Genomic DNA, 26,834 nt, shown 5'->3' on the forward strand with positions numbered 1-26,834 from the left:
CTTCAGTACAACGGGACAGTAAAAATCTCTTCAGGATAAAAGTCCAGAGATGTCCCTAAATGGACGATTTCATCTTTTGTTGTGGAAGCATCAAATGCTTTGTTCCAGTTCAGCTTCTATTCACTTGCACTTTGAAACAAAAGGTCTTTGCAATAAGAGGAGAGATTGTAAGTTTGGTTGTTTTGGAGGTTTTTGTGGAAGAATTCCTGAATCATCAGAGATTCGCGTGAGAAGAATTAATCCACGTCCACATAGCTACCATTCAGGTACACTACCATAGCAACAATATGTACTGTGACTTTTGCTCACCGGTTTAATTCAAGGATATACTTATATATACTTCGAGACTCTGAAATGCTCCTTTCTTCCACAGGACCTTTTAAAAGAAATCTACCAGGTAAATGAAGACATTTATGTTATTTCTCTATATTAAAGTGCTCTCTTTAGAACAGGAAAAACCCTGTAATGTTTTTGAACGGAGGAGATTTCATAGAGCTCATATAAATGAGCATGTACTACAAGTGAAAAAAGCTTAGTTTTTGCTTACAAGATACTGCAGATTAAAAACTATATGCTAAAACTATAGCACGGAAATCTCCCATCAGCTCTTACAGACTACATTCGTTTTGGTAGACACCTTTCCCCCAGGCCCAACATGACCACTTGGAGACCATGCAAAGGCTTATATGCTCCTTGTATTTATAAGAAGCAATGACTCCTCATTTCACAGAATCCCAGACTGGGTTGGGTTGGAAAGGTCCTTAAAATCATGCAGTTCCAACCCCTGCCACAGGCAGGGACACCTCACACTAGAGCCGGTTACTCCAAGCCCCTGCGTCCAACCTGGCCTTGAACACTGCCAGGGATGGGGCAGCCTGGAAGATGTTTTTTCCAAAAACCATCAAAGTAAGAGCCTAGAGATCTGATTCAACTCTTTTTTTTCTCTGTGGTTCAGTTAGAAGAACTACAACCTCTATCATCTAAGCTCCATTCTTGAATGCTAGGGCTTCATTATGGTAAAGTAAAGCAGCAAGTATGGTGGCATTATTTGATCAGCTACTCTTCAAAGCAGTCACTGCAAGTTCCACCTGGGGACCCTAAGTGGGATTCTCCCTTTTTTACCAGTGATAACAGTGTGTCATTGGGTCCAGATTTTGGTCACGGCTGAGTTGAGAAGTCAAAGCTCTGAGCCCCTGTCTATACTGGGTGAGATAGCAGCACTTAGTGAGCAAAGCCAACATGAGACTATGATACTGCTGAGGTTCCTGCTTCTAGAAAACTGGAATAAAATAAGCAAACCAAACCAAAACCCCCAAACCTGGTACATCTAAAACAAATCAGAACTTCAAATTGAATAGTGTTTAACCGAAGAAACCTTAAAAGGCTCATAAAAGGTTTTGACAACATCAGAATTTCAACAGATCTCAATTTTAGCAGATCCCCATCTCCTTCTTTCTTCTTAATCCCTTTGGTATCACAATCACTATTTCTCCCTTCTCCAGCTCTACAATTAGAACCTTGGAAAGATGTTAAAAGCATTTGAGAAATAGCCTTTGATCACTTCACCCTCTTTCAAATGACAAAATGGGAACAATAAGTTCCTACAGCATTTCCTTATTGCAGTACACTGCTGGAGCTGCAGAAATGTCCCAATAACGGGACGTTCAACCAACCAACCAACCCAAACTCCACTTCAAAGCTTTTTAACATATCTACCAATATTAACACAGGCCAACATCCCAACTCAAGAATACATTTATCAAAGTGCTGTGTGGGAGATACCTTATTAGCAGCCCAGCACTCCTACACCCCTGCTCGGATAATGTGGTACCTAATAGCTTGAATGATCACCAACATGAAGACAAGGTCAAAAACGACCTTGAGAGTTTTGATTTTTGACCAGGAGACAAAAGTACCAAACACAGATTTGGGCTGGGGGTTACAGAAACGATGAGAAGGAAGCTGAGATCCAAGTGAGGATGGAGAAGTTCGGGGCTGTCTTTATTCAGCTTTGCAATTCCTCCCTTTTCAGCTCGCATAAAAGCTTTTTGTTTTCTCAGCACTAAAAACAATGGGATTTGTTTTGAAGACATAACATTTATCCTTATTTCAAATGTTTGGGGTTTGTTTGGGGTGTTGGTCGGTTGGTCTGCATTGTTTGCTTTGGTGGTTTTCAATTTCAAATGTTAATCGAAGCAACCAGAAGAAACATCAGTGTTGGAAAACTTTCTACTTTGAAAATTAACTATAATGCTTTTAAATTGTTATAGTTCCCTTATATGAGAGGGAAAGCTCTTTGTGCTTCATTGAGATAGGTCAGTTCAAACTGGAGCAATCACAGTTTACAGCTATTGATTTTAGTGCAATGTTAGAGCCAGATACAACCACTGTTTTCTTTGATTATGACAATAAAGGTCAATAATAGCTGTCGTGAAAGGGTGAAGCACAGACTGCCAGCTCAAATTAGCAAATTATTTGTTCTGATACCAATTGGACCTAAACGTTCCAAGAAACTACACATTTCCATTTTATAATCTTCTTGAAGTGACTAAATGGAAAGATTTCATTATCAGCAGCACTGGGGGATGTAAAGTGTTGACTAATACAAATGCCTTTTTACCCCTGACAGAACAAAATGTTTCATCTTGGTTGTTTCCGGCCAACCAAAAGCAGGTTTCTCATATCACTGTAAATAAATGGTACACAGCCTGATGAAACAATATTACAGCTCTTTAGTTCACGCAGAGGTTACCTGCTAGAAGGCAAAAAGGTTCTGTCTGGTTTACATCGTACATGAAGTATTTTAAAGGGAAGGACAGAACTGGAATCTGAGTGCTGCAGCAGTGGTCAGGTAGAGCACAAGAATCTCACAGTCCTTTCCTATAATACAGAGGCAGAAAATACCAAACAGTTGAGGAAAAACATAACCCTTTGAAAACACCAAAGTGAGGAATGTAAAACCTATCCTTTGAGAAGGATTTCCCACTTAGTTTTACAATGATCATGTGGGCATATATTCAGATCTGTTCTGCTGCAAAGAGCAGCTTCCCAGTGCACTGACTTTTACTAGGAGGTAAAGTTTCAAGTATGAGTCTAACCCTGAAAATCCTCACGTAGGCAGTGAAGGGACCAGTTAACACACTGTTAATTAACTATAGTGAATGGTGGCATAAAACTGAAACCATAGCAAGGAAAAGCTCTTAATGTGCACTGCACAGTTAACTTTTATTGTGCACCAGGATGAACCAGCTTAAAATCTTTTCTTTTACCTGCACAGAAATACTTGATCATTTCCTTTCCAACAAATCCTCTTTACCAGACATCATCAGAATGAACAACTGCAATACCACCTCCTTATGCTGCAACCACATACCCAAAGGCAAAGCAGGCCATGGAATCTGAACCTTTAGCCAAAACATGCAATCATCTAGAGCACAGAAATTGGCTTGCCTGAGTTTTCTACAGCCCTTTTCTGTCTGAAAGCTTCTCCAAGTATTAACACAACTGCAAGAAAAGTACAGGTTGCCATTTGGTTTTAAAAGAAATCACAGTTTTCTTTCTTTCTGGCTCTCTCATATATACTGCATCCAGCTCAAATCTTCCTGCTTCCTTTAGAAACAGTGGCAGGTCACTGACACATAGGCTAAACTGGTATCTGCCATCTATAATGTGAAATGCCAGCTGAAATGCTTTCATCACATACCACCACAACCATACCACACCACTAAAAGGTTTCAGCAATTCAACAGTTACTGTCCTATTTATAATCTCCTTTTCTTTTCCATTTGGTCTTTTGAGCAATTCAATTAAAAACCCTTCAAAGCAATAACAGTGGATTAAACGCTGTCAAAGCGCAATATAAAATCACAGAACATTGTTCTGATGATGAATTTATTAAACTTTGCATCTTAATTCATTTCTTCTCGAGTGCAGGAAAAACACAATTCTTAAGACAAAATACCAATTAACTGTCATAGCTCATTGTAAAGTATTGTCTCCCTTTATATGCTACACAAAATAGACTCCATCAGCACATAAAGGATATAAGGAACTAAAGACACGGGGGAAATCCACTGAAATCATGACATTCCATCACACCTGAATCCTGTGTGGGCAACAAAAAAGGGAATGAAGCCTCAGGTACTGGAGGGAGTGAGTGCTGGAGTCACCACATAGTCAGCAAGCTGCTTCTGTGCAGATTGCCAGTGAAACAGCTCATGAGTCAACTGTGACTTTGAAAAACCTCAGCAAAGGGTTGACTTTATGAGGAGGGTTTTAAAGAAGGACTTAGTGGAAAGAGAAAGGGAAGAGACACGTATGAAACCAGAGGAGGTAAATAACACATCCAAAGAGGTTAAAGCAACAAAACTGAGCTAAGATACAGGAGGATGTGCGGACATGTTCAGTCTGGGAGCCAGGAAGATAAGCCCACAAAACACATACCCTGGCCTGAGAAAAAGCATGCTTGGATCTACATTTGCAGGGGTTGGAGGAGGCAATCAGCAGCATCCCTTCTCCCCGAACATCCCAGACAAACACCCTCCAGCACAGCACACCTGTGCACATGCAGAGTAACACCATCACCACCTGAACGAATGAATCCCTGTTTCTGAGGAGTTTGTGCCCTGTGACAGGATTTCCTGCATCTGCCTGAGCTTTTCTCTCAGCTGGGCTATTACAGTTCATATCCCTCAGGTTGGGGGGAGACAACTTCTCTCCCCTGCCCAGCTGTCCAAAATTCAGCATCTTTGACAGAGTTTCAACTCCCCGAAACATGACTGGAACAGATCATTGGGTTGAAACATGCCCCAAAGAAAAGAGGGCACTGACAGAGAGAGACGGTGAGATCAGTTGGGATTTACTTCTTTAAGATCCCAGCTTAAGAACTTCCTTAAGGTCCCAAGGATGACATTGGCCAATGAAAGGGAACAACAGGATACATAAACCCTGAAACTCCACCAGGAACAGGAACACAAACCTCACTTGGATGCTCCTAGGTCACGTTGGATTTTGGGGAGTAGCTGCTGCTATAGCACAGTGCAACACTACTCTGCTGTATTTTGCATTAATTTGTTGCAGTAACCAATACAAAAGAGGGAGAACTAATACAGCCTGCAGGACTCAATGAATTATACTTAACCAGCATACTGTCATAGGCTGATAGTAGAATGCCACATGAACACAGATATAATCAAATTCTGGTTGGGGCATCATTTGTTTAGAATACTTCCAGCTCCTTGCTGGCAGAGCAACAGTGAATTAGCATGCTATGCTGCGCACTTCAATTAAAAAGCAGCCTCATCTTTCCTATTTCCAAGGTACAGCAGAGCAAATCCAATTGTGCCATGCAGCCAGCTCTCGTCTGTGCAGAGTAACCAGGGCTTTGGGGTTTTTTTGCTTTCTGTTTTGGACAGATTTGTCTTCTTCTGAATGAGGCATTGTGGGCTTTTATGAAACTTGCCTCCTAATTGCAGGCAATAAACACAGCCAGCAGCAGAAGCTGCGGCAGCTACACTTGAAGGCAAATGAAAATAAAGGTAAGAAAAGAACCACAAAACAAATTCATTTGATGAATGATCTGATTACTTAAACCCCCAGGACCCGGATTTCAGTGCTCACAAGAGAGACATACCTGCTTCCTTCAACAGAAACAAACAAAACCCCCCAAAATCCCCCAAACCTATAGCTTAAATGCTGAGATAGGCAGAGATTTTTCCCCTATTTTAGAGGTTAGGAGGTACAACTAATTAATGAGAAATATTTATAGGCCAGGCTGTTATTAACTTTACAACTATTTGCTTATACCATAAAAAATTTCTGCTCTTGCACTTGGGCTGAGATCTCCCTGCCACACTGCTTTTCTCACCCCAAGTGAACAGGTGAGTTCTTGCGTTTGCTTTTGTCCACTCCTCATTTCCTATCTGCAGTACAAATAATGCAGTACCTTTGGATAGCACCAGAGCAGGGTGAATCCACAGAATCACAGAAGCATCTGCAGGGACCAAGCTCCCTCACCAAGTGGGACTAACACCAACACCAGTTGAGGTTGGCCATGGCTTTGCTGCCTTAGCCCTGAAAACTGGAGTTTGAGAGTACACAGCCCTACTAGACGTGTTCCTGTACCGCATAACCTTGGTGAATGCTTTGCTTGGTGCCCAATCTGAAACACCCGTCCTGCTAATCTGCGGCCATTGACCTTTGCTGCATCATATGACACTACAGAGAATCATTTTTCCCTCTTCATAGCTACTCTTCCAGCACCTTTGTTACTACCTTCCAAGCAACTTCAAGCTGCTCTTTTCTTCCCTCTGTAGGTTTTCACTCCCCACTAGGCCAAGGAAATTCACTTTGGATATAACTCATCCCAATTGGTCTTATTGTAATGATTCTAGGTGACACTTCCTAGACCTGAACAAGAAAGAATAACACGACACATAGCAGGAATGTAAAATAAACCCCAGATCAACACCTTGATTCAACCATTCATTCTTACCAGAGCAGCCGCAGAGACTTGTTGACTTTTGGACCAAAAGCAAAGAGCCAAACACTGAGGTTTGTTGATTTCACATCACAGTAATGGTTCTGAATTCTTAATGCCACTTTTTAGAGGGATAAGTAAAAAAAAAACCAACAAACTAAACCCCATCTTTGTATGGTTTCCAGTGAAGAGACAAAAAATGCCCCACGAATACACCCCCAGAAGTTAGACACTGAAATCTCCAATGCTTCACCTGATTTCTTATTGTCATAATTTGATGCCATAATTGCTAGAGTAATGAGCTATATTGGGAAAGTGATACTGTCATTTCTTAATGATCTGTTGTTAGCTTTATGTTTCCTATGAAATGTTTGGTACACTTATGTTATCTGAGTCAAAGAAAACCTGTGAATTAGTGCTGTTAAACCTCATCATGGAAACTGCATTACGATTTTTAATGATAACCCACTTTTATAAAGTTGCAGATTGTTATGAAGTATTATAAACCTTAACTTTATTACCATTAATCAGAACTAGTAAATATAATTGACATTTTATACAGAACCAGCTTTAAGTAACTTATTGGCAACAATACAGATGCCTCTTAATATTACCCTCTGGCTAGCTATGCTGTTTGGGCGCCAGAGTGTCTGCACTAATGACTTGAAATTGAAATCAAATAAAAGCTGAGCACTGTGGTTCAGTATAAAACAAACAGCCATGCTTGGAACAAATTCTTATATATATATATATCTCTCCTATATATATATATATGTATAGGATATATCTAGAATCCTTAAAATATACAGTAAGTATAAAACAGTGGAAGTGTTTGAGACGAGAGAACAAACCAGGAGAGAGAAAAGTCCAATCTGATGTTCCCAGATTTCTACACTTCCCCTTAGGCACACCATAGGGATTGAAATGAGGAGAAAAAGTAGACAGTGTAATTAACCTTTCTTTCCTTTTTTCTAAAGAACAACAACCAAAAAGGCAGAACATTTTAGCCATTATCAATGGTAAAAATCCACATGCGGTTTTCTGCCCATATTTTTCACCTCACCCATTTCTGTAGTTTCCTGAGGATTTGATGTGCTTCGGCATGAAAAGGGACCTAATCCTTACAGAAATTTCCTAGGAAGACATGGATTATATTATCAAAAAGGCTTAAGAAAACCTATTTCACTGTACAAACAGGAAAGCTGCTCTGTCTCTCAAAGCCTCATGCCCTGACTTCTAGACATCAAGTGGCGGTTTTATCCCAGGGCATATCTGAGCCCTCTCTTCCCCACGTCACCTATGTATGACCTGTCTGACTTTAGCTATGGCAACACCCCCCCCCACCCCAAATGAGGAGTAGAGCCAAAATAATTCCTAGCACTTTCCTATTTTATGATGGGGTTTCTAGAGACCACCAGGTGTGGAAGCCCTCTAAAGAGCTACTGATAAATCTCATCAAATCTGGTTATTTTATCCAGTTTATCCTCACCTTTTGCTTCAATAAACCACATTTAAAGCAACTATAATTGAATTTTAGCCAACTCTGAGGAAGATCCCTAGGATAAGGCCCTCTAAAGAGGGCTTGTTTTATTCAGTTATTTGTCTAAAGAAGCACATTTTCTTTCTATTTTGGTGAGACAGTAAAGCAAACACGAGAACATACTTTAGCAAAAGTTGTAGATATTAAAAATTCAAAAGAATATCCATATTGTATGGGAGAGAGATTTTATTATTATACAAACATATATGTATATATAATGTAATCTTCTTTGTGCTTTATGGATCTGATCTCCTCCACAGAGAGTCACAAATCCACACGATAGCCCTGAGTGCTGAGATTTTGCATTTGGTTCTCTCTGATTTTACAATAGCTGAAAGATATGTAAAAACTCATGTAGCCAGACAGCTCCCTACTGACTACACATCTAAGCAACTTCACATGCATATATTATTCCAACCAGTGAGAGCTGGAAATAACATATGCCTAAAGAAGAAAAAAGAAATAGGATGCTTGAAAGGAGCCTGTTTCAGCTTCTGTGCAAAACCTTCAGGGTTCTCCCTGACCAAACTGCACCCTGCATGCTGCCAGCTCAGGTAGGACAACCCAAACTCCTGAGAGATGCTCTGTAGAGTGAAGGGTGGGAACTGCTTCCTAAGCTTACCAAAAACGCTACTGGAGCTCTTTGTGGTTGAATACAATTCAGGGTAAAGGATTAGTAATAACTACTAACATTTTGCTGGTGTGGTCCTGGGGGGTTGGCATCATTCTCTCCCATTTTTAACTGTAACTTTGGTAAATGACCAATTCCAGCTCTTATTGCATCCCTCCTAAAAGTTGTAGGAAGCTAATGGTTTAGCTCTCCACCCACACCTCAGTTCTTAAACGTTCAGTGTTTACCCGAGGAAGTGAGGATGAAGTAAGATGTCTACAAGCCCCTACCAGGTTAGGGTTAACCCTGACCCTAGCAGGGGCTCAGCTGAATAGTATGTGTCCAATTCAGCGCTTGCAACCACGATTCCCACTCTGCACCTCCCTCTACTTCTTTTTCCCCCTCTGCTCAAAATGCTGGAAGATGAAAAATCAAACAGGCTTCAGGCTTCTGAAACCTGGATAGTCAAACCCTAGAAAACCTCTCCCGGTAGGCTGTGAACCAAGGCTTTTCAGACTTCCAAGTTCACCACATTTGGGTACGTTTTAAAGCCAAACCAAACTTCAAACCATGAACAAAACATGCAAAAATCTGAAAGCTTCACAAGGATATTAGTGTAAGAACTGCCTTTTGTGCATGTTTTATCTTCCTTTCAGGGGCAAAACCATGCACATTCTCCTCACTGAAGTCATGGGATGTACCTGCATCAGAATTCTACACAGCAGAGGTATCAGGCGCGGATAATTCCAAACTAAATTCTATCAAATCTATAGGTTGCAGAACACAGGCTCTCAGAAGAGAAGATGCTAAAACTGTAGGTGGCACTACCAGAATGTCTGCCCTGTTCTGTGATTCTACAATGCAGTGAGGTTTGTATGCTGAAACTGCGAATTGAAATGTGTTTCTCTCTCATGTCCTTCAAAATCATTATTGGTATACGTAGTACTTACTGGCTTGTGATCTGAAAGATATCTACAGGGCACTGAAATGGAACCCAGTCCGAGCGCTTTTGGGAAAGTCTTTGTTTTCATCTTGTTCCTTGTCAAATACATAATGCATTTTTGTTCTCAGCAAAACCAAGCGTTTTGTATATTCTCAGCTTCTCCCTTTTTTTTTCTGCTTTCAGCACTAAATATTTAAACACATTCAACCTACAAAATCTCCAGCTCGTAATCTCCTGCTTGTGTCTTCCCCCCGAGGTGTAACCAGCAAAGTGGCAGTGCAGGATGACTGAAGAGACATGAAAGAGATTGCGGTTACAGTCCTACCTGCCCACAGGCCAGGCCCATGCCTCTCTCCCCCATACCATGAGGACATGATAAATTTAACTCCAGTGCATCTGCGCCAGCAACCTATGAAACATGCAAAAGGAGAACAAACGCAGAATTAACTCCCAGTAATGTATCTTTTCCTGCAGCATTTACTATTTGTGTGGTATGGATTTCTCTAGACTGGATGTATTGTTTGTTGCAGAGAGAAAGCCTGAACAAGAAATGGTACAAAAATGGACATGACAAAGAAAATTAAAGTTAAAAAAAAAGAAAAAAAAGAAAAAAAGAAAAAGAGACACGGAGATGGTTCTGGAAAATGTTACAAAATGAAATGCAATTCCAGGGCCTTGGGCAGCACTGAGAGTGAGGTTGGGGAGTGAATGTTACGCAGGTGCTCCTGGGCTCTCAAGACCTGTGACTCAGTAGTACATTTCTTCTTTCTCAGCGAATTTTAGTCTCTTAATTTCCTGCAGGCGCCCGTAGCATGCCATAGCTTTTGGCATGAAGTATTTTTGTTTCTGAAGTCAAACAAGAGAGTATAGCATTACGCTGTAGTATCACATTATAGTATTTTTACTACTGTATAATAAAAAGTCTATCCAAACATATGATTCATGCTAATTTCTGTTCAGCACCCTCTGTTTGTTACAATCGTAAGGATGAGGGTCCCAAAGACAGCACCCAAACACACTCCTCTTCCTCCCTGTTGAACTGCTCCAGCCTAAGATGAGACTCTCTCGTTGCCTTCCACGTGGCTGTAACTAGCATTTTGTGGTTTGCATTTGCATTTTGGTTCTTGCTTATTGAACTGAAGTAACTTTGCCTGCTGTGTGGCCATGGTTCAGCAGCTTCCTGAGTGCGTGAGCAGGGCAGAAGCCATCCATCACCTTCAGGAATGCTCCACATACTGGCCAGCTCTGCAAGATGGTGCTGTCGGCCTCTGTGACAAGCTGACCTTTAGTATGAATAGGTCACCCTCCTGCTGAGAGGCTCTGTGGTACCTTCTGGGGTTGCTGCTCTTTGGAAAGCCACAGATCAAACCTACCTCCTAGGTAGGATCCTATGCATGTGATTAAATATCACTGCTCCGAGCAGAGCATCCCAAACAAGTGCGCTGCTCGCCACAGAGCAAAGACTTAACAACTACTTTGCTGAAGAAAGTTCTATCGAGTAGATTACACGCTATGGAGTGCATTTAAATTACTACTTATTTTCTAAAGAGGCAACATAAATACGAAGCCAGATTGGAAATCTCTGTCTTCAAGTTGGATAGTGGTACCTCTGTGTTCAAAACAGAGGAGCACATGGCACAATAAAGCCATTCATCTTAGTCAGGTTAAAAGCAGTACTGCTCTTGTCAAGCACCGATTCCACAAAAGATTTCATGGTCAATTAAGTAAATACAGGTATAAAATGGACTAGTGCTGAAGATCACCAAGCTAATTACTGATAATGTTTCACTTTGCTTCCCTAAGTCCCCAAAGTGATTTTTTTTCCCCTCATCAGTTTAAAATGCCCAAAGAAAATAGAGAAGAGTCTTCCCACATCACCACAGAAGGGCTTAGGACACTGTGAAGAAAGGAACAATGACACCCAAACATGTACGCTCCTATGAAAACACAGACTCAAAATACCCACACACATATCTACACATGTATTAAATACAATCCCACAGCTTAGAAAACATTTAAAGCTAAAGCTGGAATAATGATAAAAGAATCTTTGTCTTTGCCTGTATTTGTTAAAACCTTTCTTTATTCATCTGAAACTAAGCTTAGTATTTCCTCTAGACACTTCATGTGGGAAAGAAACCCCATTTTAAAACAACAACTTTGCATTACATTCAGATATAGACACCTTTCTGAATGAAATTATCGCAGTCTTAATCAACTATTTCTTAGACTATTCCCTATGGACACAGGGACATGTTTTTAAATAGGTTTTTGCCTTCAAATTGAATTGAAATTTCAGGGGCATAGTCTGTTTGCATTTGTGTAAGATTGGATTTATATTATAGGATGCCTGCTGACTGCTATTACATATGCTGGTTTTCTCTCCTATCATTTTCGAAAGTCTATATTAAAACTAGAATAGCATTAAATGAGCCTTTTATACTTTAAATATTCAAGAGTTTTATATTCAGGGTTTCTTCTGGCGCTGTCAACCTCCTGTGCCCGTAGGCAAGGTAAGATCAAGTTTGGCTCTCAAAGGTAGAATTAAATTTTATCAGGGCATCCGTCATAATACACAGCTGGCTTAAAATGCAAATAAAAAGTACATAGATTCAAAGACTAAAGGCTTTGCAGGTACTGCTTCAAAATCCAAGGGACCATTTCTCTGTAACAAGTTGCTTTTATATTTACATTTCCATCACTTTAATGAAAGCACAGAAGAAACAAACGAGAACGGACATGCTTTAAATGCTCCTTTTTCACTTGGATCCTTTTTTCTGTCAAGAAATTCCTTAAATTCCTTACTGCAGCTCTTGGTTTTAAGGGAAATAAAAAGAAAAGATGCAGGCATACATTTAGGAAACCATTACCTGAGCCATTTTTGAAAGTTCAGTCCAGTCCTCCTTGCTGTAGCTGCACATGATACTGGCAATCAGGATCTGAAAAGAAGATATAGGCAATCATTTTAAGCCATGTTACTGTTGTAATCTAGTACTTTACCGTGACTCCAGATATTAACTACCCTTACCTGCATACGTGAACTGTATACTGCTAGAAAGTATAATGAAATGCAGCTGTATATAATTCACTAGGGATGAGAAATAGCATACAAAATCATCTGGTTTATCACTGGTTTTTAAGTCATTAAGGAAAACCAGCGGGTCTAGTCAGACGCAGAGAGAACTTTGCATTCTTTGTCATGTTTGAAGGAAGAACAAGGGCTGTCCTAGACACAGAGCCCACAGAATGCCAAAATTTCATGTTTCTGAGGCCAATGTAATGAAGTTTTTCACTATTTCTACAATGCCAGAAGTACTTGGGGCTCTTAAGGGTAGGCAGGACACAGTGCAAGAGTTCACAGTCTGATGTGGCAGCGTACAAATGTCATAGTCCGGGTGACTTCAGGAAGCCAGGACACACCAACACCAGCCCCCTGGAATGTCATCTGTGCAAGTGAAGGACAGTGATGTAGGATATGGGGGAAATCTGAGAGGACTGTCAGAATGGCAGAGGGAAATTCCAGCTTTTGTTTTTCCATTTCCTGTTTATGGTCCCACTTTCCCAAGAGCTGTTTCCATGTATTGCCTTTCTCCTCACTGCAGTGAGCATCTCTGAGGTCCAGGTTCTGCCTCTGATATCTTCACTGAGGTACAGGGTTTTAGGTAAAATAAGTTCTAATAGTATCTGTCTGGGAGAGCAGCAAGACACACAGCTTTCCAGTTCCATACACCGCTATTTACTGTTAAACCAATGTTAACTACTCCTCCGGTCAATGTCCAGTTCAATGCCAATCCTATTTAAGACTAAACAAAATCACATGAAAAGTATGAAGGTTTCACATGTAAGTCTGATTCACAGGCAGGATGAAACTCGGATTTAATCTTTTCACTTTCCAAACATGTTTTACTGTTGGCATTAATAGCTGGGATGAGCTTAATCTGTCACTCCCAGGCAGTGCAACACTTCTTTTGATCTTTCCCGTAACGCTGTAAACTCCTAAACTATACCCATAACAAGAGCTGGATATTCAGTATCTTTAGAAGAGAGGTTTTACAGTATAAAGAGGCAGGCAGCTATGGAGACAATGGCATGTGGTGAGGTTACAACCTATTAATTTAGGATGACAATCCCGCTTTTCATCATCATTATTTCCATTGTTTCTATTGCTTTGCTCTGATAAATCTCTACCTATCAGTCTACCACCCACCTACTTGCAGACTACCCACCCATCCACCCTCCTGGCTGATGTTTGCAAGGTGGGAGTCTATGGAGAGAAGAAAGCAGTTGATGAAGTGTCTGCCTTGCCTGTAGGTGCTTATTTGTGTGCAGACCGAACTTCTCATTGGATGCACACAACCATTACTGGCCATGCTTTTATTGCGCTCCTGACAGAGGGAAAAACTCTCCCTCCTATGCCATAGGATTTTTTCTGTTGTGAAAAACCTTATATAGCTCCACAGGTCAGATGTTTATAAAGCAGAATCTGCTCTATTTGAATCCTCAAGACAAATGGAGCATTCTGGAAGCAACGAGAAATCTCTTTAAAAAGCCTCTAATATTTTTACATCATGAAAACTCAGTTTAAGGACGAATACATGAGAGAAACTAGAGTAAGAAATCAGTTAAAATATGCACTCGCTGGAAGTCAGCTACAAACCGTATCGTGTCAAATTCACATTTCCTATAAACCAAGTACAGCAAAGCAACTCAGACACTGACAACACGAGAGGGGTTTTCACAGTTGCAGCCACAATCCAAAATACATCAGAAACGCACACGAGTCAGCTTGAACACAAACCGTATGCTGCAGCAGGCAAAGCTGGAAGACAACAAGGGTGGTTGACTGTATTCACAAGGAGCTGAGTCAGGTCATATCAAGCGTTCTTAATGCAATGTGAAGGTTCTGTTGGGGATGTGCAGAAGAGGAGGAACAAGAGCCGTGATGTTTCAAAGAGCTGTTAATGAAGACAATGTGTTTCTTTAATATTGATTAGTTCTAGCATTCACATTGAAAATGAAGCGCATACTTTTGATGGGAGCGGTGGTTTACAAAAATAACTGCAAGCAAAGAATGCCATTTCTGCCAGGACCGTTCACAGGAAACCCAGGATCTCTCAGGGAATAATGCAACCTTAAAAATAGCAGGGATTTCATTCGCCTTTTTCCCCCAGTGCTCTCTTAGAACTTGAAATTAAACTTCATTCCTAGGTGGAAACAGATCCTCCAGCACTCGACGTTAACAAAACTGTCCTGCCTCAAGTGACTCTTCTTCTCCAAAATGCCTTTGCAGCCTTTTCATCTGGAACCAGTACCCATGACAAAACCAGTACCCATGACATCATTACTGGCTGGATTTAGGGGCACTGTTATGTTTGAGGTTTGACTCTACTCCTAAAATCACACACAGAATATTATCTCCTATTGCCTAGAAAGAGAAAAGCAAGTGTAACAAGTGATAAAAATCACAGGTTTTTATGGGAAAGTAATAAACAGCAATTGTCTCACACTTCAGCTTCTCATCCCCTTCTCACCATTTTAACGTTAGTTTTATTCATTTATGACATTTTTGGTGCCTATGATGCCACGCGCATCACTACCACCCCTGCACACAGCCCCAAGCAGCTGGTATCTCACACAAGTCCGTTAAGTCCAGTGTATGGCCCAACCCAGGAGCATTCCCTGAAGGCAGATCCATTCTCTTGATGTGCAGTGACAACCTGACATGAGTTTAATTACAGTTGTTTGAAGCACAAGTGCGAGGCCACACCACGCTGGCCCAGCTCACAAAAGCCAGCTACTGACAGATCTTACAATAGAGCTGCTGCTGAAGTGTAGTAAGTGGTAAATGAAGGTTGACTAAAGTGTAGCTTTGTCGTATGTTGAGTGAGGTGAGCCCGTGCATGGCTGAAGCACAGTGGGATCCCTGGCCCGTTCCTTATCCCAGATCAGAGGCATAGCTGGTACATGCTTTTCCCTCTTCTTCATCATCCAAACTGCTATTTTGCCTATTGTCAGGAGATCCTGCCCACTCCTCCCTGCATCAAGGAGCACACTGGCCCTGCAGACACTGCTTCCTCCCCAGCAGTGACGGATGTCACTAGACGGGGTCTTTGTGCCCTGACATTACACGAGGAGATAGACAATCCCTCCAAATGCCTCTAAAGGAACAAATGCCTGTTTGTAACATCAGACACAGTTCTGCACACCGGATTTTCTCCATCATTCATGGAAATACGAGGTCTACAATAAAACTTTTCTGTCTGTTGGATGGAAGGGAGATGGAAAAGGGAGGGGGTATACGGTACCATTTAGGACATGATTATAAGGTAACTATTATGGTAGCTAAAGCACCTAGTAAAAAGCTACCTTTCACACAATTCTGGAACTAATGCATTAGTAGTTGTTCTGTTTAAAAGGACACTGACAAGGTACTTCTCATAATCCTTAACATATCTTTTCTCCCTGTTTATAATAATCCTCTGGAAGCTTAAACTCGAATCTATTTCCCTTGCGAATGGCTTGGGCTTTTTTCCTCTTCCTTTATCTCTATGTAGATGCCTCATAAATGCAGTAGCATTAAAAGAAGTAAAAAGGATGAGGCTTGCCACCGTGTATGTTTTAAACTGATCTTTCTTCCCTAACACATGGAGTGCACCATAAGAGGTTGCAAAACAAAGAGAAGGAAGACAAAAATCACCAGGCTGACTCTGGGTCAGACAAACCTGCGAACATCTATTTAAAGCCAGACAGCAGTAAAACTCTAGGTAGACAATTACCGTTTGTCCTGTACTGCTCCTCAGGGATTAAGGGAGTTTCAGCACACTCAAAGAGCCTGAAAAAAAATCTCAGGGGGCTGGGTTGAAACATGAACACTGTCAATCCCTGCAGAACTTCCCAATGCGTGCAATGGAATCGCAATCCTCTACACAACCATCTTTAGTCTGGTCATCTAACACAGGCCGTAGCCCGTGATCTGTTCCTAACCTATCCTTCCCAGTCTGGGCATAATCTCCCTGCACTCAGGGAATTCAGCCACCCATCTAATATCTGGCTGTCCCTTCTCATTGCTGCACTAGGCTTGAGGACAGCTCTGCACCAAGTGTCCACAGATGCTCCATTCAGACACTGCTGCTGCCCTCAACCTGCACCCCCTTCTGATTCCCAGTCACTTGCAAAAATCCCCAAGGTTTTATTTCTGACGTGCAGAAATAGAAAGAGATCCTTAAAAAAGCCTCTTTAAGACCCAGCTTCCGCGAGAGCTCTGTAATCAAGAGGAGCTTTCAAGAAGGCTGAAGGACTGGTTTTGTAACAGCTACCTGTTTGGGAAGCAGAGGTGTGGAAAAGGAGTATTGCTGTGGATAGAGGCAGTGCGGAAGACTACATTAAGATCCATCTTTCAAATACTCACAAGATTATTCTTGATTAATCTAAACTTCAGAAGGTATTTGCACTGGGGTCAGGCAGACCTCCAGCTTTCTTTAAAGACATGTTTCTTCTCAAACAACACAGGAGAGCCTTGCTACAGAACCTGCTTAGTCTGAGCAAACTAGTTCTTTAAGCAAAATTCCTCAGGAAGCATTCAGTAAGAAAAAGCTTGGCACTGCAGATAGAGTTTTTCTAAAACAATGGCAAAAATAGCATGTTTAGTTCATCACTTACCAGTGGAAAAGACACCTACACCTATATAAGCACAGCAGGACAGAACTTCTTGGCAGCTGAATCACTGTTTCACAGCATTAAGGTCCTCTGTCTGTCTGAAGGAGGGGTATGCATGCTCAGTTCTGACCCATGCCATCTCTCACCCGCACACTGTAACAAACCAACACACTCGGGGCATTTCGTGAAAGTCCTGCACACACGGAGCTACAAGAGCATGTGGTCCACCAGACCTGCACTATTAGCCCGCCTCTGTACCCCTGTCTCTTGCACAATGTCAGGTTCAGGACAAGTATTGGCTATCATAGATTTAGCCAGGTTGGAAAAACCCTTTAAGCTCATCCAGCCCAACCCTTACCCCAGCACTGCCAAGGCCACCACTAACCCATGGCACTGAGGCCTCGTCCCCACGGTGTGTGAACACTTGCAGGGACGGTGACTCCAGCCCTGCCCTGGGCAGCCTGTTCCAATGCCTGAGCACCCTGTGGGGAAGGAATTGTTCCTCAGCTCCATCTAAACCTGCCCTGGTGCAGCTTGAGGCCGTTTCCTCTTGTCCACGTTTTGTCAGAAGAAAGATTCTTGGAGGCTCACTGCCACTTTGTGCCTCTTTCCCTGTCTTTTCCCAATGGCCGCTGGCTGGTGAAAGGATCATCCTCAAAACCACCCACCTGCAATTACAGGCATACAGAACATTTCTAGCACCCACCTCACAAGATACAGAGTTCAACTGCAGCAAATATCCTATACTGCATGTTTAAACGGGCAATACTGAAAAACAAGGGGAGCACCAAGATTTACTGGTGGCAAAAGAACCCTCTAGAAAGCAGCCCGAGTTTGATGCCTTGCAGACCCAACCAGATTTCTCTTTCTCTGTACTTTCTGATTTGTCGCAGAGCTGAAATAAAAAGAAGTTTCTTATTAAAAGCTACCTAGAACATCAAATCCCCTGCAATAAGAAAGTTAACAACTGTAAACCCTGTCATGTCTCTGAGAAGCAGAGGAATTATCTTGTTATCAATTTAATAATGGAACATTGAAGTAAATGATGCCATCCACTGACACTGTCTCTCCTGGGAAATTCATGTTGGTAGAAACTGTCAATCTAGATGGATATGGACATATGAAACATTGTACCTTCAGTCCATAAATCTATCCTTTCTCTGCTGCCTTAATAAAAAGATTCTGCATGATGATAAAGACAAAGCAATGTAGAATGCCTTGACACTGCTGACCTATAATTCTGCTTCTCGTCTCTCTTTTCAGGGAGTAGAGAGTAAATAATTTAACAAGCTCTAACCAGCCATTGTTTTCCTCCTTAGCTTGCACTTAGAATACATTCAAGGTAATTTGAGTAAGTGAAAATAAGACAAGTAGGGGATATTAGCATGATTCTTATTTAGCTGTCTGTCTTATTAAGCAAATCTTCTCCATAAAGCTCTATCCTTATCTTGTTGCTTTGTATTGCAAGCTCCAGTTGTTTTTCAGAGTGAAGTGGAAGTGAGATGTAACAGATTGACACAAACCCAGGCCAAACACCACCAGCATGCAAATAAGTCTCAAAAAGCTGAAGATGGGGGTTTGAAAACATCACCATTTGCTCACCCTACCACATATACCAGATCAGCACAAGCAGGACATGACAAAGATCTTCTTCTCAGCCTAAACGGAGACACTTCTTTTCAAGACAGTTATTTTCATAGGATGACTCTACTCCTATCAGTGAGTTTCTTTGATGGGTGCCTGTGAGTACCCTGGGCTATAGCTCCAAATGAAAGCCAAGAGTTGTTAGGATCTAACACCCTCAGACAAATAAAAACCAAGGGTTATGAACAAATCCATTGCTTTGAAAGATAACAAAATGCTGTGGCTTTGATGGGAGCACAGACCTAAAGAGACCGCTCTTTAGGACTGGCTGCACCCATACAAAAACAAGAGAGCAGCATGGTGGAGTAACTACTCCTGTGCCATGTGAGACTCGGCATTCTATCAGCCACTTTCAGGGCAGGAGTTAAGCTACCACGACCTTACCCTGCTTGTACACGTAAATGTGAAGGTACAGATCATGCACATGGCATGTGGGGATAAATGAAAAGCTAACTTTCCATTCAAACATTTAATAAGGGTCCTACCAACTTGGAATGTGACTGAAAGCAAACTGAAGGGACAGAAACAAATGGAGACTTTCTGGTGCACATGTAGCTCCCACACTCCAGGACACTTTAATTAAGATGGGGTAATTCCTGAAGAGTGAAAGAGACTTGGAATGCGAGTTCCTCAAAACAGACATTTAATGGAAGAAAATACAGCCCCTGTAAGAAACGCTTCAGAGAAACTCAAGTATTTTACATTTACATTCTATGACAGACTGTTGAAAATCTCAGCCCTTCAGGTAAACTCTTCAAATGCCATTGAAAAATCCCCATGTAGCTGAAGCCTTCCCTGGGAATTTGATAGAATCTTTGGGATTTTATTTTGCATAGGAAACCTAGTCCTATTTTGCATAGGAAACCTAGATCCTATCCTAGTTCAACCTTTAGTCTCTTTGGTAATGTCGGAAAACAAATCCATGGGTGAATGGAAATTTGCATTACTGAAAGGAGCAGACTGGAGGTAACAAATGCTGCATCCAAGAGAAGAGTGCAGGCAGACATTCATTTTCAGCAGTATTCCTTGCAAACAATACCTGCAAGTCCTTGTGGATCTGCCATGCCCCTGCTGTAGCTCTGCACTTTCCACACTGATTTAATATAAAGAAAAAGCAGAGGAGGCCAATACAATATTGCAGAAGCTAATAGAAAAAGGATATATCTAATTCTACACTATTTCAGACACATGCTATGACCTGTAGCAAAGGCTTTACACCAGGGTGCTGACACATTATTGATTCTTCAGACCACATATGGAAAACAAAGCTGGTGAGAGGCAACACAGATTTGTGGATATGTTTTTTTCCCCCCCTCTACCTTTAGAAATGTTTCTATCATCAAATTATGTGCCCAGAAATACCCACAGTCCTTTTAACACACCTTGCTAATTGTTATTGTCCATCCTCACAATAGGAAACTATGCTCAAGTGATGTAGGCTGCTCCTACAGAGGGAATGAGCAACCACTGACTGAAGGGAACCCAAAGTTCTCTTTTCCAGCCCCTGACTGCTTCTAGATATACGTAGATATATTTCCCCTATTACAGCTATTACAATAGCTGCTTAACTTGGGAAAAAACAAATTCAGTAGAAAAATAAAGAGACAAAATGAACCCTGAGGAACTTTGTTTCCAACTCCTGCATTCAGTCTGCTCACAATTCCCCAGTCAAACCTGTCTCTCTGCATCCCTGAGAAGCCCAGCCTCTCTTCCCTTCTCCATCACCCCCAGGGCTTCTTTTAATTCACTTCCTTGCATTCGAAAGCTCAAGAAAACTCCAGGTTCCGGTGCTGGATGAGGAGGAAAATGTAGCTCAGAGATGAGAGACAGAAAACGCTCCCTTTTACATGTTAGAGCCCTGTGATCTGCATCATCATGTGACATTGCTGGTGCCAAAGAAATGCTTGGGAGGATTTTGTCAGCCTGGTTGCAGCCTCCACAACTCACCCACTCTCTTCTGCTTGTAGTGATGGACTGAAATCACTTCTAATTTACCTGATTTTGCACAAACAGCTCTTAGGGTGAGGCTGTGCTGATCGATGAGGGGATGCTCATTAGGAAGCTGTGTGGGCTATAAGGCTTCTCCTTCCCTCAGAAAATTATCTGAGGGCTTTAAACACCAGCTGCACGTGGGTGAGACCTCTCAGTCCCTTCATGCTATTCCATCCTGCCTGGTCTAAGTATGGGACTCCACAGAAAAGAGAGCTTCCTCACACTGCAAAACCTGCCTGCTCCATGGGGCAGATTCACCTCATCACAGGGCTGGAAAAAAGGGATCTTTACAATGACCAATGGGATCCATTCCCACTGGAACTTCACTGAGGAAAGGAACTCTCACAGGATGTCTTTCTGGGATATTTTCCTGCTGGAAAGCATGGAGGAAAGGATGGTAGAAAGCTCCAGTGCACACAGTAATGTAATAATAACTGTTCTATCTATTGATCTTCATTTTCTTGTGATACCTTTGCCTGTCTCCTCCAGACACTAAAATGATTCTTGTGAAGAGCACTTGAGTTTCCACTTCTCTGGGCATCCTCTCTAAATCCACCTCATTTTCTCTGACTGTTCTGATTTTGTAACCAATTTACCTCGAGCAGGAGGCTGGACTAGCTCACCTCACCTCCCGAGGCTCCTGCCAACCTCGGGTTATCTATGAGCCACCCCCCTGCACACATACACGTGATCAACAAGTACTTGTGTCTCATTCTTTTCATACTCTTGCACCAAGCAGAGAGCCACCTATCTTTAACAATTCTAACATTTAGCCTATTGAGCCTTTCCCAGACCCACAAACCTGCCGCAGTATGGTATTTGTTTAAACCTGGCTTTTACCTCTGGATTTGCCTCCTCTTCTCTGATGCAATCTGCAAGCTACCGTGTTTGCTCCCTTTCATCGCTGTCTCCACTGTTCCTTCCTTGCAGGGCCAGTGGGTTGATTTTTCTTCCCTGTTACCCTTTTTACTTCAGGTTTTGCTTTCCCCCTTCACTGTACTAAATCAAACAGTCTTTGGGTCTACTTCTTCGGCCCCTACCTAAGCTCATACAGCTCTGCTTTGTAATCAGACTCAGTTGTTACCAAGGGCCAGCTCAGACCCATAGCCTAGCAGCAAAGCCATCCCCACAACCACAGCCTTCCATCCACCTCCCTCACAGACAACACACCAACCTCAGACTGCAGCAAACACCAGATGCCCTCACATACGTGCATTGATTCCTACTCAGCTTTCACCTCTCCACATGAGTAAGAGCCCTCCTGACCTGGTGGAAGATCTCGTTAGGCCCATGTTAACGGCAGCCACAGGCTGATTTAACAATAAACCTGTAGCAGCAGTAGCATTTCTTCTAGTAAATGAATTCTTACGGCACTTTTCAAATGATTAGCAATAAATGGGCACTCAAAAGAACCTTGCTAGTAATATCTTTCAGGACTTTTTCGAAGGGAAAGAAGAGAAGTTGAGAAGGTGAGGCAAGCCAGAAACATTCTCCATGGAAAAAATGTCTCATATACAACTATTTCTACAGTGAAAATTATTCAAATAGTCCCTCAGCAAAGAAAGAAACTCCACTTTTTGTCAGGCACAGAACTTTTCAAGGAGAGAAGATGACACTTCATGCTTCCCACTGAACTCGGTCTCTTCCTATATCCTTCCTATTATCCCGTTATCTCCCAGCTGGCCCATAAATTCCATGAACAACAGTGCCACTCTGCACAGAGCCTCGTGATGGCAGGTCTTAAGTGCTCCCATCTGAGAGATGATCAGAAAATCTCATGAGTGGGCAGCTTTGCTTTTTATACATGCAGACATTATAATTTACTTAAGCAGTAGCTGTTATGGCTGATGACCCAAGTAGCTTTTTGGCTATGCTCCAGCAGCAAAGAAGATGCAAAATGAAGGGCTGGAAGTTGGCAGCTACCTTCTGACTAATCTTTCCTCCTCAACTGCCAGTTCCACCCACCCCTTCATCTTTTAGGCAAGCTTATGTGAAGATGCTGAGGAACTGAAAGAGGCCTTACTATTTTCACTAAATATTTGGATGTTTAATAAGATGGTTCCCTAACTTGTGCAGCCTGCTGCTATGGGATTGGACACTTCAACATTGAAATGCATGGAAGAGTCAATAGGATTACAGTTTAATTCAAATGAAAGCACTGTTAAGACCAATTGCCATGTAATGGTGCAGAGATTTTATCCGTGACTCAGCGGTGAGGATGTGTGGTCCCCAAAAGATAAACCGAAAATACATCACGTGAAATGCGGATGCCTCTGGCAGAAGAAGTCCTCCTAGGAACCAGTGGGGTGCTGACAGCACAACATTAAGAGGATGCAAATGTGACTTACATCCATTTTTAATGCTCCCTCTTTACCTTGAGATACACAAACTACTCATAAGTAAGAATGAGAGACCTCATAGCAGCTTCCAGTACCTGAAGGGGGCCTATAAGGATCCTGGGGACGGACTCTTCATTAGGGATTGTAGTGATAGGACAAGGGGTGATGGTTTCAAAGTGAAACAGGGGAAGTTTAGAGGAAGTTCTTTACTGTAAGGGTGGTGAGGCACTGGAATGGGTTGCCCAGGGAAGTTGTGAATGCTCCATCCCTGGCAGTGTTCAAGGCCAGGCTGGACAGAGCCTTGGGTGACATGATTTAGTGTGAGGTGTCCCTGCCCATGGCAGGGGGTTGGAACTTGATGATCTTAAGGTCCTTTCCAACCCTAACTATTCTATGATTCTAATTTGGGGTACCTACAGGATACACATAAGCTCTACACACCTGAGCTGTGGTTAACCTAAAGGAAACATTCTGCAAGTGTATTCAGATTTGAATCTGGAGGTGTATCTGGCATAAATGGCTAGGTGGCCACAAATGGTGTGCTGAGAAGTCTATCAGGTTCTTACCCTGAAATTTAGGAATACAGCTTTAACATATATATTTTTTCCATACCTTAAGACCTTAACTAGCTGTTATGTATAGACAGAACCAATCGACATCAGTACAAATTTATAGCAAAATGTTAAACATCAAAAAGGAATTAAAAGAAAATTAAACTTATATAAAATATATATGAGGAGCCCTGCACATATTAAAAAAAAAACATGGGAAAGATATGAAAATAAAGCAGTGAAAAAGCATTTTTCCTTGGAGTTGTGAGCCACGGAGCTGCAGCGGCAGGAAACAGGAGAGAAAACTACTCTATTGGTTTCTTAGAGTTTCCCTTTAACGTAAATGGCTCCTAACAAAGGATGTCTGTAGGTCTCCTGGAAAGAAGCCTTTAAAATATTCTTTGGGTTTAAGTGCTCAGTAAATAAGTGCTTCCTGTCATGTTTTTCCTTCCACAATGTAAAGGACTTACCATCTCCACTACAGATGACAGCACAAGGCTTAGACAGACAAACAAGCTACTGCTGATTTATGAGTTGTTGGGCAATCGGCTGCTTCAGTGCTCTCTCAAAACCCCAGAACATATTAAATAAGCCCAAAATTAAAGATATTCATAGGAAGATGAATTAGCCTGTATTTGTTGCACTTACAAATACGCACATGGATAGTTACCACGCTGACACACAGTCATTTGCTATCCCGTGTTAATTTATTGGGATGTCTGTGTTCACATAACAATATAGCAGGCTAATACTATATGAAGAGGGAAATAGAGGATGCTGCTCTTTGGGTCCTGCTGGCCACCTGATTGCGCACGTTTAGCAGTTGCTACTTAACCTCAATAGCAAGTACAGTTCAGTAGTTTCAAACAGGCCATTAAAATATAAAGGCAGGGTGAACTAAGATCTAGGGCATGGAAATACGACAGACACAAGAAGTTTGGTGAAGATAACTATGGAAAAGTTTATGATCCTAATTCTTAACCTCAATGTGCATAAAAAGGTCAGAATCAGTGCTGAGGGAATAGATGAAGATCAGTTCAGAGCCCACTAGGACTTCTGCTAATCTACATGTTCCTCTCAGTGGATGAGGGAAAAAAATCCAACATCTTGGAACACTTCATCCCTACATTTCACTCTGAATTTGAGATCTTTCCATAGCCCCCCTCCCCAGGAAGCACAGGAGGCTGGGATACAGTCCAGCTGCTGTCAATCACACTGAAGAGCTGGCTCCAATGGTGAGAGATTCCAGCATGTGCCTTTCTTGTCTAAGCTAGAACATGCCTGCACAGAGCCAGCTCTCCTACTATCTACACAGCTCAGATCAGTAAACTCTTTACTTGCTCCTGAACAAAAATAAACAGTTTGATGGTGTAACTGCATCTACACGAGGGTGCCGCCAGGACAGCAGTTAGACGCAGTTGTATTTTTAGTATTCCTAGCCTACATAAGTATGTGAGCAAGACTTTTAAATATAGACCCAGCCTTCATGTTTTTCTTCATTAGAGCTCTAGCAGAATGCCTCCCATGTAAACCACATCAAGAAAGCAAGCGCAGAATATGGGCTACAGGAACAGCATATCCTTACTACTTTGACCAAGTATAAATTTGCTTTATTCTTCTTATGATTATAATATACATTTCATAAGAGAGGAAAAGCAGGATTATCTACATCAGATACACTCGGTGCCTCATGAAAGACTAACACCACATCCCAGCCAGCACAAATGAATGTCAAAGCTATTGTGCATTTGAAAAGATCAGATTTTGTAATTTACCCAATTGCCCAAGACAAACATGATGAAAACCTGGGGGGAGAGGTATTTGGGGGGTACCCATTCTGCACATGCAATACTAAGGCCAGCGAGATTTTGTCATTCTGACAAAGTTCAGGTTCTCATTTTGGTGCATCATTGACTGCTCCTCACTCTTAAATTTTGCCCTTTGGGGGTTACTTCTTCAACACTGCCACAAGGTCGTTTTCTTCCCATCCAATGGCATCTCCGACATCCTACTATTAAAGCAATAAGTACCCAGTAAAGGGCATTTCCCAGGGAGTAATGACTGGCTGGGAGGAGTTGATGGCCCGAGGCACTGCTGAGGGCCATTAACCCTGGCTGGTTATTAACGGCCTTGCACCAAGGTTGTTATTGCTATTTTAAGCACATATTTGGGGGGTGAAATGGACATCTTAGTGTACAGATTACTTTTAACACACGATGACACTTCTTTCGTTGCAGTTTACAGAGGCCATTTCTAGGAAGAAGGAATGCTCTGCCTGATACCCAGCTGGATTTCATGGACCATTTCGCAGCGCTCCATTGTGCACACAGGAACTTACCAGACTGAGAAAACAGTCAGGTATTTGAAGAGCTCTTTGCTTTGCTCTCTAAATAACAGTCTGCACAGAAAAATAAAAGGGAATCCAAACCTTAATGAGACGGATGAGCAAAACCACGCACCTCTTCATGTCACTGTCAGCACTTACATTCCAGAAATCTCCTTTTAATCACCCTGTCTTTCTGTTCAGCCCATTTCCTTTGCCGATGCTCCTGCTTAATGACCATTCCTGTCTCTCTTCAAGAAAGGAAGTTTTAGCCGAAGCACATCCAGAACCAGCTTCAGCTGATGCTGGCCATTAAGGAGTTTGTCTTTCTCAATACTGGGTCATTTTCTAGGAGACAGTTGGTGAAGTATTTCAGAAACTGCTTTTATTTTCTCCTGGTTCTTACCCTAAGGCTAAAGTTTTAAAGGCACCTTCCTCGTTCTCACAAAGCAGTGAAAATTGCTCTTTTCTTGCAGGGATCAATAACTCACTCTTCAAATCAAAAGGGTATTCTTAGCGTATGTACAAACAGTCCTCTGCCTTACTGAGCTGCCTACTATTTGTCAAACCTTAGCTGTGAAAGTAAAACAAACTGAGTAAGTCATGGCTTTGGAACATGCATAGGAAGAAAGTACAGTTCGACACCACACAGGTTTCTCCACAAAGCAGTACTTTCCAAGTGCAAAGCGTAAAAGATCTTCTCACATTTCTCCTCAAGGTCCTAATTTCTCATCGCAAACAGCTGGATCATAGACTGA

The 26,834-nt window shown here is 41.9% G+C and overlaps 1 protein-coding gene across 3 annotated transcripts in view; it reads right to left on the bottom strand.

The window, feature by feature from the left end:
- The window catches only part of DPYD (dihydropyrimidine dehydrogenase), a 346,003-nt gene that overhangs the window by 94,745 nt on the left and 224,424 nt on the right, over nucleotides 1-26,834 (bottom strand). For all 3 annotated transcript variants that reach the window (XM_057402775.1, XM_057402774.1, XM_057402776.1), the window contains 2 exons: nucleotides 12,442-12,510; nucleotides 9,897-9,980 (listed from right to left, as the gene is read on the bottom strand). In XM_057402775.1, the coding sequence (XP_057258758.1) occupies nucleotides 9,897-9,980; nucleotides 12,442-12,510 (153 nt within the window). The remainder of the gene's footprint in view (nucleotides 1-9,896; nucleotides 9,981-12,441; nucleotides 12,511-26,834) is intronic.

This window comes from Pezoporus wallicus, unplaced genomic scaffold (genome assembly GCF_028554395.1).
Source record: "Pezoporus wallicus isolate ANWC-B61680 ecotype Strahan unplaced genomic scaffold, APGP_CSIRO_Pwel_v1 contig_8333, whole genome shotgun sequence".
Lineage (NCBI taxonomy): Eukaryota > Metazoa > Chordata > Aves > Psittaciformes > Psittacidae > Pezoporus > Pezoporus wallicus.